At 40.8% G+C, this 18,385-nt stretch overlaps 1 protein-coding gene across 1 annotated transcript in view; it reads left to right on the top strand.

Moving 5' to 3' along the window:
• FRY (FRY microtubule binding protein) overlaps positions 1-18,385 on the top strand; it is a 250,254-nt gene that overhangs the window by 124,260 nt on the left and 107,609 nt on the right. Inside the window, exons 16-18 of the mRNA XM_061434828.1 lie at positions 969-1,101; positions 7,304-7,411; positions 17,190-17,448. Of these exons, the coding sequence (XP_061290812.1) occupies positions 969-1,101; positions 7,304-7,411; positions 17,190-17,448 (500 nt within the window). The remainder of the gene's footprint in view (positions 1-968; positions 1,102-7,303; positions 7,412-17,189; positions 17,449-18,385) is intronic.

The following is an 18,385-nucleotide window of genomic DNA, read 5'->3' as shown; positions in this document are numbered from 1 at the left end:
TTTTTAATTTAACTATCTTAACCCAAAGAGATAACTTTTTGCATTTGTTTCTTTTTTTACTGAGTTTGTGAATTTACAAACATGCTTCCAACTTGTTAAGACAGTTCCTTGATTCCAAAGACCTGGAGGAAACATATGAGGAAACTTTTTTCTTTAAAATATTTATCTTAGTTATGAAATGGTTAAATGAGTTCAAAAAATTTTAATACATGAGAAATAACCATTAATAATTATTTCATTAAAGTACAAATTTTGGATGCAAAGCAATTTACATTTTTATTATATACATAAATATAGAAAATGTATATACATATATGAAATACATATTCTATACACATTTGTCTTACACTCTGCTGAGAGTGATAAAAATAATAACACTGAAATACATCTTCCTTCATTTAAAAATTTATAATGTGAAGCCGTTTTATTACTTTTACTAAAAAAATGTTTATTTCAGGGAAAATATAATTATCTTTATATTTATTATAAAAAGTTATTAAAATTCTAACCCCAAATGAGCATTGTCTTTTATTACCTTTTATTCAGATAATCATTCATCAAGGTGATTTTTTTTTTTAATACTAAACAGAAATATGAAAATTCCAGCATGGAACTTTGTTTCCTTTTTTATTTTATTAATTTTTTTGTTTCCTTTTTTATTTTAACTCTTCTGGAAAATATTTGCCTTTGAAGAATTAGATTTCCTATGTGTTAAATTTAAATGATTCTTTGGGTAACACCTACAACATGAGGGCGCTATGCTAAGAATCCTGCAGATAAAAGATTAGAATTAGAATTAAACTCTGCTAAATAGGCTGGTCTAATTAGCAGAATTAGACTCTTCTCGAAGAACTCATTGACTCACAGAAAGTCTTCAATAAAAAATACATCACTGAGGATAAATAAACTGGGCATTTCACTGTTTGATAGATTTAGTCAAATATGTGACTGTAATGCATATTTTTCAGGCATGTCATTATATTACTCTCAAGTACGAAAAGCTGTGGACAACATTTTAAGGCACCTTGATAAAGAAGTAGGAAGGTGTATGATGCTGACTAATGTCCAGATGTTAAACAAAGAACCCGAAGACATGATCACGTGAGTATAAATGAGGACTAAGTTTTCAATGAAGGATTAATGAACCAAAAGACACCAGAGAGGTCTTGCTCCTTTAATTTGTATATTGTTCTCATCTTATTAGAGTCAGCTCTAAGAAGTGTTGTTATTCAATGGTTAAGTCATGTCTGACTCTGCCACCCTGTGGGCTGCAGCACTCCAGGCTTCCCTGTCCTTCACTAATCTCCTGGAGTTTGCTCATATTCATGTCATTTCAGTGGGTGATGTCATCCAACCATCTCATCCTCGGCCACCCTCTTCCTTTTGCCTTTAACCTTTCCCGGCATCAGAGTCTTTTCCAGTGAGTCAGCTGTTTGAATCAGGTGGCCAGAGTATTGGAGCTTCAACTTCAGCATCAATCCTTCCAAGGAATATATGAATATTCCGGGTTGATTTCCTTTAAAGAAGTGTTAGGGATATTAAAAACATAGTTTGATAATATTTGGCTAACTGTAAAAGTAAAGTCAAATCCAAGATTGATCTTTTTTTGGCTGTGTTTCAAGTATCATTAGGCCAATAAGTTAGAAAATGGACCCAAGACTTTTTCTGGTCCACAGTTTTCAGAAGTGATGTTTTGCTCCCAAGCCCATGTGCTAGAGCAACACCACCAGTTTACAGTCATACCATCTTTAAGAATCATAAGTTCACTTGTTTCTAGTGAGTATTCCTGAAATGTGAGAGTTAAACCTGCTTAATACTCATCTCACACGCTAGTAAAGTGATGCTTAAAATTCTCCAAGACAGGCTTCAGCAATATATGAACCATGAACTTCCAGATGTTCAAGCTGGTTTTAGAAAAGGCAGAGGAACCAGAGATCAAATTGCCAACATCTGCTGGATCATCGAAAAAGCAAGAGTTCCAAAAAAACATCTATTTCTGCTTTATTGACTATGCCAAAGCCTTTGACTGTGTGGATCACAATAAACTGTGGAAAATTCTTCAAGAGATGGGAATCCCAGACCACCTGACCTGTCTCTTGAGAAACCTATATGCAGGTCAGGAAGCAACAGTTAGAACTGGACATGGAACAACAGACTGGTTCCAAATAGGAAAAGGAGTACATCAAGGCTGTATATTGTCACCCTGCTTATTTAACTTATATGCAGAGTACATCATGAGAAACACTGGGCTGGAAGAAGCACAAGCTGGAATCAAGAGTGCAGGAGAAATATCAATAACCTCAGATATGCAGATGACACCACCCTTATGGCAGACAGTGAAGAACTAAAGAGCCTCTTGATGAAAGGAAGAGAGGAGAGTGAAAAAGTTGGCTTAAAACTCAACATTCAGAAAACTAAGATCATGGCATCTGGTCCCATCACTTCATGGGAAATAGATGGGGAAACAGTGGAAACAGTGGCTGACTTTATTTTTTGGGGCTCCAAAATCACTGCAGATGGTGATTACAGCCATGAAATTAAAAGATGCTTACTCCTTGGAAGGAAAGTTATGACCAACCTAGACAGCATATTCAAAAGCAGAGACATTACTTTGTCCATAAAGGTCCATCTAGTCAAGGCTATGGTTTTTCCAGTGGTCATGTATGGATGTGAGAGTTGGACTGTGAAGAAAACTGAGCACCGAAGAATTGATGCTTTTGAACTGTGGTGTTGGAGAAGACTCTTGAGAGTCCCTTGGACTGCAAGGAGATCCAACCAGTCCATTCTGAAGGAGATCAGCCCTGGGTGTTCTTTGGAAGGACTGATGCTAAAGCTGAAACTCCAGTACTTTGGCCACCTGATGCGAAGAGCTGACTCATTGGAAAAGACCCTGATGCTGGGAAAGATTGAGGGCAGGAAGAGAAGGGGATGAGATGGTTGGATGGCATCACCAACTCAATGGACATGGGTTTGGGTGGACTCCAGGAGTTGGTGATGAACAAGAAGGCCTGGCGTGCTGCTGTTCATGGGGTCGCAAGGAGTTGGACACAACTGAGCAACTGAACTGAACTGAATATTCTCTATGTAACCGTGTCATAGAAATACTGGATTTTGAGAATGTATTTGTAGCTTAAAGTGTAGAAATCAGATGTTCTTAGCCAAAATTTAAGATCTAGATTTATAATTAGTGCTCTTCATTAGAAACTCACACGATTTGTATTAGCTACTTTTGTTTGCTTATGGTAGGAACATGGATTTGGTTGTGACCTTTCATTTTAAGAAAGTTTGGACTTTCTTGAACTGTGAATTACATCTGGCACCTGTGTCATAAATTTCTAAAAATACAATTAGAAAAATTTTCTTTTGTCACTTAGCATGTGTGCTCCGTCGTGTCCAAACTTTTGCGACCCCATGGATTGTAGCCTGCCAGGCTCCTCTGTCCATGACTTCTCCAGGCAAGAATACTGGAATGGGTTGCCATTTCTTACTCCAGGGGAACTTCCTGACCCAAGGATCAAATTCTCATCTCCTGTGGTTTCCATGTTGGCAGGCTGATTCTTAGCATATCCAGTTCTAAGTATTACCATTAGCAGGAAGGTTGTTACCTGTGTAGGGAAGTTCATGTTATAGGTGTGTATTAACGTTAGTATGTTAAAAGCAAAGCACAGTGAAACAAAACATGATAAAATAAAGTTAAAAATACAGAATTATTTTTAAAGCATATTTAGCAGCATGGCAAGTTAAAATGAAAACCTCCTCTACAGAGCTCCACTTAAAATCTGCAGCCCTTCCTTTATTAAGGGTGATTTATTCCAGAGTTTCCCAATGTCAACACAAATATATACTTTTTTTATAAAAATGGGTTATACAATGTATATTTTCCGTAGCTTGCCAATCATTTGATTGAAATGATGTGGAGTGCACGTTGCTATAGACATTTCAGCCGAAATGACAGCAGAAGTGATAGTGACCAAAGTTAATAACAGTGAATATCTTGTCTACAGCTCTAGTACTTATCCCACAAATTGCCAGATTGTCCATAAACCTTTAACTTCCTTATTATGTACTCTTTGAATATGTTTAAGCAATTTTCAATTGATAATGTAGAAGATACAAGAAGTGCTTTTAAAACTTCCTCCATATAGTTGTTGCCTTTGAAAACAGTCAAGAATTGAAAGATGTTTAAAAGAAAACTATGAGGGACTTCCCTGGCCTTCCAGTGGTTATGACTCCACACTTCCACTGCTAGGGACATGAGTTTCATCCCTGGTTGGGAAGCTTAAGATCCTGCAAGTCATGTGGTGCTGCCAAAACAATAATAATAAATAAAGGAAAACTATGTTTGTAATGCAGAGGTCATAGAACAGGTCAGGACTAAAACATATTCAAAACCTTAAAAGGGTACAGGTTTAAATGTAAGTGTAAACATTTCATTTGTATTTTAGTAATACCTCAAACCTTTTCTAAGGTGATTCTTTACTTTTTCCTAGTCAACCATCTTAAGACCCTCAAATTGGGCTAGAAAGAGTTTTTGTGCTAGGTTTTAAAGCAGACCCTTGAGTGGAAAATATTTCATGGCTGCATTTCTAAAAAACAAGGAGAAACATTAGAGAATCATATAAGCATTTAGGGAAAGAGAGTTGAGGTCAACACCATGCTAATGGAAATGGTTATTGGAGTTGGTATTTGAGGTTGGTCCAGGCCTTGTGTAGGGTGTGAACTTGAACATGAAGCATTCTGTGTTGCTTTGTTTCCATTTCTCATCCCTCTTGTGCTTTATGCTGGCAAAAATGGTAATAATTGTAAATACAATAATATGATTGTTAATAATAATTATATAATGTCTGTTAATAAATACTATGTTATTTGGGGCTTCCCAGGTGGCACCGGTGGTAAAGAACCCACCTGCCAATGCTGGGCATACAAGAGACACAGGTTTGATCCCCAGGTTGGGAGGATCCCCCTGGAGTAGGAAATGGCAACCCACTCCAGTATTCTTGCCTGGAGAGTCCCACGGACAGAGGAGCCTGGCGGGCTACAATCCATGGGGCCACAAAGGGTCAGACAGGACTGGGTGCACACACACACGTCATTTGGGGGACTCATACACTTCCTATAAAAGCCGAGGGAGTGAGGACTGCAGTAAAAGGAAACCAGGCACCATTGAGAGTTTCTAATCTGGGCTCGCTTTATCAGCTGGGAATTCTGTCTGGCAGAATTTGTCATACACATCAGGCCAGGCAGGGTCAGGCTGTTTTCCGGCAGATAGGAAAGTAATCCCAGGTGTTTAAAACATCTGGAGAGCACATCAGGAGAGCTATTGAAATGACTCTGTGTGTCACACATGAGCACTCACATCAGTCACCAGGCTCTAACTCTGTCTGGCCGTCACAGATATCATTTGAAGTCTGCTCCTTCCTTCAGTTGATTGGAGGCCACTGTACAGAGTCTGTGTACATCCCCTGCAAAATGACCATGGAAAATGAGAGAAAATAATCTTTACAACTTCCCACAAAAACAAAGTATTTTAGAAATGACAGATGTCTCTTATTTTTTGCATAAACAGTTTTGTATTCATTCCTAACAAAGTTACAAACACATGCTAAAAAGTAGTCACAGAGCAAAATTGCTGTCCGATTATCCTCTTTAGCTTACAGAGAGCATGGATTCTGCTCGTTACATTTCTGTTCTGACACAGAATAGAATATGCTGTTCCAGGAAGAAATTGCTTCTGTGCTACTTTGTATTTTCATTATTGTGTCCTCAGTTCAGTTCAGTTCAGTCGCTCAGTTGTGTCCGACTCTCTGCGACCCCGTGAATCGCAGCACGCCAGGCCTCCCTGTCCATCACCATCTCCTGGAGTTCACTCAGACTCACGTCCATCAAGTCGGTGATGCCATCCAGCCATCTCATCCTCTGTCGTCCCCTTTTCCGCCTGCCCCTAATCCCTAGGACTGTGTTAATTTGGTGCCGATTCTACATTTATTCTCAGAGGAGTAAATCAGAATTTAAATATGCTGTTTTATTTTATCACTTAAGTTATTTCAAAGATTTGATGTGTAATTTAGTTTTCCCATAAAGGTTATTGATAAAATATATGATTAAGAATCAGTTACCTACTTAAACTAGTAAAAATTGAAGTAATTTATCACCAAATTTATGTTTTCCCTTCACATTTTACAGCAGAATATAGAAGGCATTGTTGTTTGTTTAGTCACACAATTGTGTCTGACTCTTTTGTGACCCCGTAGACTGTAGCTCACCAGTCTCCTCAGTCCATGGGATTCTCCAGGCAAGAATACTGGAGTGGGTTGCCATTTCCTTCTCCAGGAATCTTCCCAACCCATGGCTCGAACCTGAGTCTCTTGCATGTCCTGCATTGGCAGGCAGGTTCTTTACAGCTGAGCCACCAGGGAAGCCCCATAGAAAACATTAATTATCTTAGAAAGATGAAATCTCCATAGAGGTCAGGACCATTGGTATAATTTTAAAAAACAGAAATGGGTGCACAATTATATACATTTCAGGATTTTACTTGACAATATGAAAGACTTATTTTGGGATGTACTAAAAAAAAAAGTGAAAACCAGCAGTGGGGACTCTAAGAGAAGAAGCATAACTCATTAGAGAGAGAAGCTTTCGGATTTTGTGTTTGTTAGAGGCACCATTTCTTGTATATATTAAAATCCTGTTTTTCAATGCTGAATGTAGGAATGACTACAATACATTTATTACATGCTGGTGCATTTAGGCATTTTAGTAAATTCAGTATCCTTATGGCAGCCCACAGGGACCAAACCTACAGAAAGCCACTGAATGGAAAGATGTATGATAGAATGCTTCTGCTACTGACATTTTCCTCTTCAGATATTTATCTCTGTCCAACATTTACATGTTCGTAAGTTCTCTTAGAACTGGCCAAGCTATAAAGGGCATAAATATTAAGAATAACATGGAATTTTAATTGTAATGCTTTTTTAAAGCTAGCTGATGTTTGATAAAACAAAAAATTTTAATTAAAAATGTATTATTGAGAACTCACAAACTAAATAAGTATAAAAGGAATTTTTAAAATTAAACTATCAAAGGATAGCTTTTGTGAGTTTCTATCATTTATACTTTTGAGGCTATTAAAGCTTAAAAGAGCACTAAAATAGCTTTGTTTTTAAAAAATAATATGGAGCAGACACCAGGCGGTGATTCAGAAGGCCTTGATTCTAGTCTTTGTTTACATATTTGACCAATTTTTAAAAATGTTTTCACAACCTTTGACTTATGTTTAAACTTTGTCTTCACATTCCAGGGGTGAGAGAAAGCCAAAAATAGATCTTTTCAGGACCTGTGTTGCTGCTATTCCTCGACTGCTTCCTGATGGGATGTCAAAGCTTGAACTTATTGACCTGCTGGCGAGGTAGGTGAGGACTGTGGTGGGCCTTTTTTGACCAAACTCAGTTTTAATCCTTTGTCATGATTCCTAAAAGAATGATCATTAAAAAATGGACATTTATTAATTCTCAGTACTGTCTAGCATGCCCAGAAAGAGTAAAGAAATGTTTTTGGTTTCAGTTTTTTTTTTAACTCCCATGTTCAAGAGGTTTAAAATTCAATATAGAAGCAAAGACATAAGCACATAAGGTAAGTAGTAATCTAAAGCCTGAACTTCTGCAAATTAATGGCACACAAAATATGTGATACCTGAAATCACAGGGTAGGAGGATTACTGTGGTCTGGGGATGGCAGCAGGTGACTCCTGGAAGATGGTGGAACTTGAGCTGCCCTTGAAGGAAAGACAGAATCAGAAATGCAGAAGGAGTGACGTGAGGACAAGGACAGAGGTGGGACCAGGACATGAGATGAGTCTGTTCAGGATAAAGTTCATCCAGGATCTGATTCTCAATCTGAGACCCACACCCCTGGAGGGCCAAGAAACAGGGATCCCAAGCTAAGTTTTGTACTTCAGAAAGCTTCCAAAATCCATACATTTATCCCGCACCATCCTCCATAAGAATGCACAGTCCAGCTTGAACCTCAGGTTAATTTGCTTTGAATGAAATGATATTATTGTAGTTAAGTAAGCTTGATTTTTCTCATGTTGATCTGAAGTTCTGGTTGACAATTATGCATGTCTTTAACTTAAAAATCATAAGTGACTTATAACCTGAATACATTTGAAAGACAGAATCATTAGAAATGGGGTTTGTGGGAAGGGTGGAAGAAGGAAGAACAAAAGTCATCATAATTTGAAAAAGAGAAGAAAAAGGAGTTTGGAAACCCCATGATAAAAAGAAATAGAAATGACTGGAGAGGCATATTTTCAACTAATCTTTACTACTAGCTGAGGTGTTTGGACTTGTGGAGAATAACATGATAAAAGAAAGTATCATTTCTGGCTGGTTAATCTGATAATGTTGGGAAGCCCAGAGAGGGATAACAGATATTGATGCTGATTGGATTAAAGATGTATTATGCATAACCTTATTTATCAATGGGACTTCCCTGGTGACTCAGATGGTAAACAATCTGCCTACAATGTGGGAGACCCAGGCTCTATCCCTGGGTTGGGAAGAACCCCTGGACAAGGGAATGGCAACCCACTCCAGTATGCTTGCCTGGGAAATCCCATGGACAGAGGAGCCTGGCGGGCTACAGTTCCGTAGGGTTGCAAAGAGTGAAACACGACTGAGTAACTAAGCACTTACGCACAGAGGGTGGATTCCCAGTGAATGATAAACATGGTTATTTGGAGATGGGAGGAGCCAAGGAAGAAAGAGACCAAGATACTCTAAAGGACCATCCAGGCTAATACGGAGTCTCCCAGAATGATAGCAAAGACTGACAGTAAAGAAAAGCTGTGAGACAAGTGCCAAAGTCCTCCCAAAACGTAGAGGTGCAGCCTGTCCATTTGCCATAGACAGCAGTGGGGAGGGTGGTGTGACCAGAAGACCAGTGTTAATATTTCCACAGAGGAGAGGCGCTGAGTGAGAGGGCTTCAGGGGCAGTGTGGAATCAGGGGACAAAAGACCACTCTCCGTGGCCACTCAAGTTCAACTGAACCTGTGTCTGACTCTTTGTGACCCCTTGGACTGTAGCCTGCCAGGCTCCTCTGTCCCTGGAATTTTCCAGGCAAGAGAATGAGGGGCCAGCATCTTGAAAGTTGTGGGGGAGGTGCCCCAAAATGGGACCAATACTGATTCCATTGGGAAATCTCGAATTTTGCTTCTCTGCTTTGCCATTTGACTAGCCAAGTGATCAAGATGAAGTATTTAATCCCTCAGCCTGTCTTTTCTTACAAGCCTGTTGAGAGGGCTGAAAGACAGATGACCTGGCAGCACTTGGTTCATCTGAAAGAAAATGTCAACAGGAAAAAGACAGTTATCAGTTAAATTGAAGTAGAAGCAAAGTTCACTTATTTCAGTGACTTTCTAATTGGTGATGATTATGTAAGTAAGCCCTTTGAAATGCTAAGTTTTTAAATGTCGTGCAGCCTTTTGGTAATATCTCTAGTGCTCTTCTGCTGTAAATCTGAGTGGGAGAGTCTTACCTCTGGAATCACCTTGTTAGCGTCCAGTGACGCCTGGGTCTGCAAACCCTCCGTGCCTGGCATGTCAGGAGGGAATTCTGTCAGACGTGGTTGGAATGGCAATGCTATTTATAGTGTATTGTGTTTATTATTGTGTACATTCTTACAGAGCCCAAAGCAATGGGTCCTGTTTTTATGAGGGGAAAGAACAAATAAATATTCTTGAGAGTTCAAGTCTCGGGGTGAAGTCGAGAAGATGACTGGACTTATATGGGAAGCCTGTGAAGAGGCCTTTTTCATAAGCTTCAAAAGAAGCTGGAGGCCGTTCTCTCAGGGGAAGGAGAACTCAGAGAGCTGGCCCTCACACTGGGTCCATTGACCTATGAGAAAACGATCCCCTTCAGCTCTCAAGAAGGTCACAGGACAGGAGTGAAAGAGCTGAAGAGCAGTAAATGTGGGTTCCAAGCCTTCACTCACTTTATTCCCCTACAGTCCAGTCACATTTGGATTCAGTTGACTTCTGACACGGTCTCATCAGAGAGGTGTGAGCCCTTTTATTTCAGACAGTCTCGTGTATATCCATGGTACATTTTTACCAGAGAAAAACTTGGTTTGCTTCATAATCGGCAAACCAACTTTCATGCAGGCTCTGCTGCCCCTCACAGCTCAGTTCCCTGAATGAGTGTCGACTGAAAATATATATATACTGATACAGGGTGAAAGTTGTGTTAGGTTTTATTGGGGGCAAAGTAAGGGCTGTAGCCCGGGAGACAGCATTTCAGACAGCTCTGAGAAACTGCTCCAAAGAGCTCTGTGGAAGGTCAAGTATATATGTGATTTCCGTGAAGGGGAAATACGTGAAATCGATTATATATTTTTTGCAGAAGGTTTCTGCTAGTCTCTTGAAGGCAGCTGCTATTTGTGAGGAGCACATGTCACCATGATGGATTTTCGTGCTTTTCTAGATATGAGGAGATACAAGAATTAGGCTCATAAAATCTTCTGAAAATATCTTGCTATCTGAAGGCCTGCTCTGCCAGTTTTTCCCAGAGCACAGTGTGCCTCATTCCTGATCTCCACCCTGAAACTCCTTTCAGAAGGTGCTGGAGGTCAGCAGCTGCAACGGCTCATAATTTAATCTTTGTAGAGGTAGATGGCAAGTGTCAGTTTTTAGTGACAGGAGTTTCAAGGATTGTCCTCCAGAGGCTCCCTTCCCAGCAATTCAAGTCAAAGTGAAAAGTGAAAGTGTTAGTTGCTCAGTTGTGTCCAACTCTTTGCAACTCCATGGACCCGTAGCCCGCCAGTTTCCTCTATCCATGAAATTCTCCAGGCCAGAATACTGGAATGGGAAGCCTTTCCTTTCTCCAGGGGATCTTCCCAACCTAGGGATCAAACTCTGGTCTCCTGCATTGCAGGTGGATTCTTTACTGTCTGAACCAGAAGCAAAGATGGGGGAGCTTACTCTTCTCCTTAGCAATTGCCATCTTTTTTCTCTTTAACTTCCTGAATGTTTCCTGCTCTGCCCTTGACAACAGGAAGGACCTGTCCACCCAACAGTCCACAGGCTCTTCGTCACTTCCTGTAGCACTCTAGTTGCATTCAGGGTTTGCTGACCCTCCTTTCAACAATATGAAATAGGCTTGTGAGAATTAAACAATGCATACAAATCACTTAACATCAGGGCTAGAACACAGTAAGCTCTGAGCAAATGTTAGTTGTTATTTTTAGGCATCTTTGAATCTGAATAACATACTATGCCACGATGTACAGTGCTGTTTCATATACACGTTAGGAAAGTGGGCACACGTTCATTCCTATTTTCAGACAAGGAGCTTGAATTTCAGAAGAGTAAAAGTCAGTTGCTCAAATTTATAGAATTTTCCTGAAGCAGAATGGAAGTGACAGATGTCATTGGTTTTATGCAATTTATGCACATTTTATGCAGTGTTTCTTTTCAGTTGGTAGAACTTTGAGGTCATGCGTTCACAGTTCCACAACCTTTGGTGGTATCTGAAAAATACTTAAATTTACCATTCATCGTTGGTTCTTTAGCCTGTGTGTATATAGCAGAGGGTGGCTGTTTTGAGTAGCCAGGTGAGAACAAACTGCCTCGATAAACCCCTTAATTATATTTTTTTTACTTTATAATTTTATCTTACTATTTTTTAACTTTTTATTTTGTACCGGGGTATAGCCAATTATGGAGAAGGAAATGGCAACCCACTCCAGTATTCTTGCCTGGGAAATCCCATGGACAGAGGAGCCTGGTGGGCTGCAGTCTATGGGATCACAAAGAGTCAGACAAGACTTGGCAACTAAACAATATAGCCAATAAACAGACAATGTTTGTGACAGTTTGAGGTGAACAGGGAAGAGACTCAGCCACACATTACATGTATTACACATGTCTCCATTTTCCCTGGAGCTCCCCTCCCATACAGGCTGCCACGTAACATTGACCAGAGTTCCCAGTGCTACACAGTAGGTCCTTGTTAGAACACTTCATCTTATTTTTGCATTTTAATTGAGATGTAGTTCAAAGCACTGTAAACAGTGGAAGCTCATTCTCTTAACACCTTAGAGAGGAAATTTCCACTGCTTCTGGTGTGAACATTACAGAGGTTAACAGTCCACTTGTCAGCATGTGTTGCTCCTCTTAGAAACCCTGGTCTCCCTCTGGGCTTTCCCTTCACAACCATTTCTTCCCCTTCTGCCCTTGGTGATGCTGTGGGCCAGCAGGTCCCTCATACGTCTGATAACCTTTGGTCAGTCCTGCCAGAGTTGAAAGGAGGCTGTCCTTCCTAATGGAGCTTTTCTTCTGGGTGTAGTTTGTGAATTTGCAATCGCTCCCAGCGTACCTCCAGCAACAAAACTCTTCAAAGCGACTGAGCCAACTCCACCTGAAGTGGAGCTCACCTTTACGGAATTATTTTTGGTTCAGTGGTTTGTCTGGTCTGACCAACAAAGAAGGTGGCCTTGTTCAGGCTCTGGGTTTTCCCCACTTTACCCACATCCTTACTCAGCATAGTGCTCACACTACACCCCTGACCTACACCCCAGACTCCAAGCAGGGCCTCGGGACCATTGGCTGTGGCCACCTGTTGAATCAGGCCACTCTGGTCCCTGCACCCCATGCCAGCTGCCAGTGGAGACGGGGATGAGGGGATGACACATGCAGTTGACATTGGCAGTAGCGATTTTTGGGGTATGCTTGACTCCTGTGTCACGGTGGAGTCCTTTCAAGCCCTGTCAGTGGTCTTGTGTGTAACCATATACTTGTGACCCCATTTTCGGCTCCTGGAAACCAGATCAGCTTCTTAGAAATTTTCCCTCAGGTCCCCCAAGCTGGTCAGACTTCCTGAGTTGCCTTCTCTAAACGTCTCTCTTCTCTCTCAGTTGCAGCCTCCAGATTCTCTCAGGACTGCTGTTTATTGTAATCACAGGTGTTTATGTTACAGGCAAGAACCCATCCTTTTCCGGTTTCTCAGTGGGGTGGCCCTGTGGGGGTTTGGGGGTGCCCTCTCCTCAGCCACTCATCACTCACTGGACCAGGAGGCTGCGAGTAGGTCGGCCAGCACCACACAGCCTTCCAGCACTTCCTGCATCCTCGGGGTGGCTGAGCATCTTTCTCGTTTACCTCTGAGTCTTCTTTTCCTTTTTAGTTAGCTAAAATCTTTTTCCCACTTTCTCTTTTACAATATTCAATCCCGTGTGTTTCACAAGATGATGCTGTGATTATCTGGTTAAAAATCCAACAGAAGTGAAAATGAGAAAGTTCTGGGTAGAAGAAGCAGCAATTGTATGTGATCACACAGCACAAGGTGCAGGGGTGGGGGGACCCCAACCCTTCTCACAACTTCTTCCTCTTCTCTCTCACCTGCTGCCACTCAGTCTTGCCTTGATGTTATTTTCACCCCATCTCAGTTCCGTGACACTGGACCTTTTTCTTCCACAAACATTCCACTTCTGTTATCAACTGGGCCTTCTATTCCCAAAGCTCTCTCCCCTCCCTGGTCCTGTCTGTTCGTACTCCAGGAATGTTTTTGAGTGTTTTCACCAGTCAAGCATGTGAATACCATTATTTCAAGAGCAGTGGTCACCAAAAATAGCAAGGGCTGCACCAACTTCAGACTCTCAGAGTCCTTATTGTAATCCCACACTGTCAGTTTAAAATGAAGACAGATTCCAGATTGCAAATTGTGAATGATGACAAAGTGAGATGAAGAGTAGAGTGAGTCTCATTGGAGATCTGAAAATACTGGAACTTCTTAAAAGCTTCATCTAAATGGACTGTGCCATGGTTTTTTTCTTGACTGACTCTAAAGAAATGTGCCTGCCTGATTTCTTATATATAATAAAATAGCACAAACTGGGTGGTTTCTATAACAGAAATGGATTGAAATACAAAGGAAGTTTGTGATGGCCTGCCTTGGTCCTTAATTAGAAGCCCCAGGTTTAAGACCTCTGTGTGTTCTTTTGGCAACTGTGATCTGCTTGATAATTGCAGACTTAATAGCAAGTCTGCCCTGAAGAATTAGCTTTTCCTTCTCAGCATCTTTGTAGAACTTGACTTGCTTTTAGAACAGAAAATACATCTTTCCTGCTTATGAATGAGCTTTTGCCTGGTTATCTGGTCAAATTTGGACCAATTAGTGTACTTCATGCTCTAAAGCAGTGGTCCCCAACTTTTTTGGCACTTGGGATCAGTTTCATGGAAGACAATTTTTCCACAGATGGGGCAATGGGCAGGGGGGTGGTTTCAGGATGAATCAAGCTCATTACATGTATTGTGTACTTTATATCTATCATTATTACATCAGCACCACCTCAGATCATCAGGCATTAGATCCCGGAGGTTGGGAGCCCCTGCTCTAGAGAATAAGGATATTCCATATCAAGTTTTTGAAATGCTGTCTATTCAAAAATATGTAACTGTTCCAGACCTGTTTTTTGGAGAAAACTTTGCATTAAAGATGAGAAGTCCTGAGCTGGAATCCTGGACTTTGAGAAAGTTCCTTAACCACTCTGGTTCACAATTTCTTTTTCTATTGGTTGAGGATATTATGTTCTACTTCATGGGGGCCCCTGTTGACTCGGCCACCTTCTTCTTGAACACTGAACACTTCCAGACTGCTAAGCCCTGGAAAGTCTGTATCCTAGGTATCTTCACTCTCCATCTCTCCCTTCCTCGCGTCTTCTCTTCCTTGGGTCAGGCCCCTGCCACTTGGTGCCTGAGTCACTGTAATGACCTCCCAGATGGTCTCTGCCCTCAGTCTTGTGACTTCTTCAAGGCACCCTCCGTATTCCTGCCTAACTTATTTTTCCCTCAGATGTGAGCCTCATCCTGTTACTTCCCCCTGTAACTTTCAGAGTCAATTCATTTTCTTCCAGTAATAAGAGCTCCCATGCACCAGGTGCTCACATGTACTCCATGCTTGGTGTGCTGCTCAACACTGTGCGTGGATCATCTCAGAGGAGCTCACAGCAGGCTTATGAGATACAAGTACAGCTGTTATCCCAGTCTTCTGACTGGGGCTCAGAGGCTGAGAGGTTCAGCAACTAGCACATGGTCGCATAGCTGTGCGTGACAGAGGCAAAGACAGCGATCAGGCGCTCTGACTCCAGAGTGTACACGCTAACCTCTTAGTGCTACATCACCTCCTTGGGTGGCCCACGGACCCTCTACCGAACCACCCCGCTCCCTCTCCAGGCCTGTCTCACACCTCACTCTAGCTAACACTCTACCCGGTAAACACAGCCAATCCAAGGGCTGAATCTTAGGAGGGCCTCAAAAATGTGTGAATATTAAATAAGTGAACGAGTAAATCTATAAAGGGTGATGTTAGCTCTAATGCTGCATACCATTGTTGAGATTTAATATTATTTGTGTTCTAGCTTAAATCACAAATACAGTTATTCTTCAGTTGACAAACTCAAGATTTCTCAACTTTGGCATTATCAGCATTTTATTTTACATGAATGTTAATAGAAGCTTTATTTCTTATAATCAAAACACAGAAACTATCCTTATGCCATTCAGGATGAATATTAAACTATGATATAGCTATAACATGGAATACTGATCATAGAATAAGCTGTTGACTATCAGCATTTTCGGCCAGATAATTCTTTTTTTTTTTTTTTTATTCTTCCAATTTTATTTTATTTTTAAACTTTACATAATTGTATTAGTTTTGCCAAATATCAAAGTGAATCCGCCACAGGTATACATGTGTTCCCCATCCCGAACCCTCCTCCCTCCTCCCTCCCCATACCATCCCTCTGGGCCGTCCCAGTGCACCAGCCCCAAGCATCCAGCATCATGCATCGAACCTGGACTGGCAACTCGTTTCCTACATGATATTTTACATGTTTCATTGCCATTCTCCCACATCTTCCCACCCTCTCCCTCTCCCTCTCCCACAGAGTCTATAAGACTGTTCTATACATCAGTGTCTCTTTTGCTGTCTCGTACACCGGGTTATTGTTACCATCTTTCTAAATTCCATATATATGCGTTAGTATACTGTATTTATGTTTTTCCTTCTGGCTTACTTCACTCTGTATAATAGGCTCCAGTTTCATCCACCTCATTAGAACTGATTCAAATGTATTCTTTTTAATGGCTGAGTAATACTCCATTGTGTATATGTACCACAGCTTTCTTATCCATTCATCTGCTGATGGACATCTAGGTTGCTTCCACGTCTTGGCTATTATAAACAGTGCTGCGATGAACATTGGGGTACACGTGTCTCTTTCCCTTCTGGTTTCCTCAGTGTGTATGCCCAGCAGTGGGGTTGCTGGATCATAAGGCAGTTCTATTTCCAGTTTTTTAAGGAATCTCCACACTGTTCTCCATAGTGGCTGTACTAGTTTGCATTCCCACCAACAGTGTAAGAGGGTTCCCTTTTCTCCACACCCTCTCCAGCATTTATTATTTGTAGACTTTTGGATTGCAGCCATTCTGACTGGTGTGAAATGGTACCTCATAGTGGTTTTGATTTGCATTTCTCTGATAATGAGTGATGTTGAGCATCTTTTCATGTGTTTGTTAGCCATCTTTGTCATAGGCATTGTCCTGTGCGTTGGAGGATGTTTAGCAGCATCCTTGGCTTCTACCTCTACTCAGATACCAGGAGCACCCTCCCAAGTTTGGCAACCAGTAATGTCTCTAGTCATTGCCAAAAATCCCTTGGTGGGGGCAAAACCAATTGAGGATAACTGACCTAACTTTTAATTATTCATTTTCACTCAACTTCTGGACGAGTCCCTTAGTTTCTCCAGTACCATCTTGAAGAGTCATAAGCTTTGATACTATTAGAGCTTATTTTATAGTCAGTAATGTATTAAAAAATATATACAGCTAAATGCAACATGGTACCTTGGATTGCATTCTGAAACAGGAAGGACATTAATGGAAAACTGGTGAAATCTGAATAAAATCTGTATTTTAGTTAATAGCATCAAACCAATATTAACATCTTAGTTCTAATCAACTGCCGTGGTTACATAAGATGTTAACATTAGGGGAGCTGAGTGAAAACTGTCATATTAGGTGAGGGTAACCCATTTTCAAACACAGATAAAAGCAAAGCCCTATATGTGTTCCTTTAGGCTATAGAAGAAAAACTAGTAAATGATGTCACTGTCTTTATTCATCTTACAGGCTCTCTATTCATATGGATGATGAACTGCGACATATTGCCCAGAATTCTCTTCAGGGTTTACTTGTTGACTTCTCAGATTGGAGGGAAGATGTCCTATTTGGCTTCACCAACTTCCTGCTTCGGGAAGTAAATGACATGCATCACACACTCCTTGATTCATCCCTCAAGCTCCTGCTCCAGCTGCTCACCCAGTGGAAACTGGTCATACAAACGCAAGGAAAAGTCTACGAACAGGCCAACAAAATCAGAAATGCAGAGGTAATTTTCACCCTCTTCCCATTAATTGATGTTCTTTTACAGAGTATGTGTGTATGTATGTATGTGTATATATATATATATAAAAGTGGCAGCCCAGAGAACCTGCTGGGTTCTACTTTCAGCTGTCTAGGAAGTTTCTTCCAAGGAGTGACCCTGAGTTTTGCAATCTGCTTAAACTGTGACCAAGAAACTCAGGGCATGATTATGTCACATCAGGTTAGACTTACTAACAAAGCATTTAGAAAGTAGAAATTGTTTTCTTTCAGAGAATTAGGTTTCAAAATCTGTTTGTATGAGCAGATGACCATAGGGAAGAGATAATAGAGGTGGCTGTGGATCTAGATGTAGATGTGGAGATGGATCTAGGTATGGATATGTATCTAGATATGCATATGGATCTAGAGCTGAATGTGAATATGAATTAGGATTTAGAACTGGATATGAATGTATTTATGGCTCTAGATATGGATAAGAATCTAGAGCAGATATGGATATAGATATTGGTATGAGCCTAAGATATATGAATATAGATATATGAATATAGAGATGGAGTGGATTATAGAGGTAGATATGGATATGAATCTAGAGCAGAGATGGCTATGAGTCTAAGGCATATTAATATGAGTATAAACATGGAGTTGGATGTGCATTATAGAGGTTGATGTGGATATGAATCTAAAGCAGATACGGATATAGATATGAATATGGATATAGGGTTAGATGTGGATGCGGATATATAAAAGTTAGCTGCCCACTGGTTTCTTTTGTCCCTCAGTTCAGTCGCTCAGTCGTGACTCAAACTCTCTGCAACCCCATGAATTGTGGCACGCCAGGCCTCCCTGTCTATCACCAACTCCTAGAGTTCACTCAAACTCATGTCCATCGAGTTGGTGATGCCATCCAGCCATCTCATCCTCTGTCGTCCCCTTCTCCTCCT

The sequence above is a fragment of the Bos javanicus genome, chromosome 12, assembly GCF_032452875.1.
Source record: "Bos javanicus breed banteng chromosome 12, ARS-OSU_banteng_1.0, whole genome shotgun sequence".
Classification (NCBI taxonomy): domain Eukaryota; kingdom Metazoa; phylum Chordata; class Mammalia; order Artiodactyla; family Bovidae; genus Bos; species Bos javanicus.
Note: the sequence above shows the minus strand (reverse complement) of the source record. Positions and strands in the feature narration are given on the sequence as shown.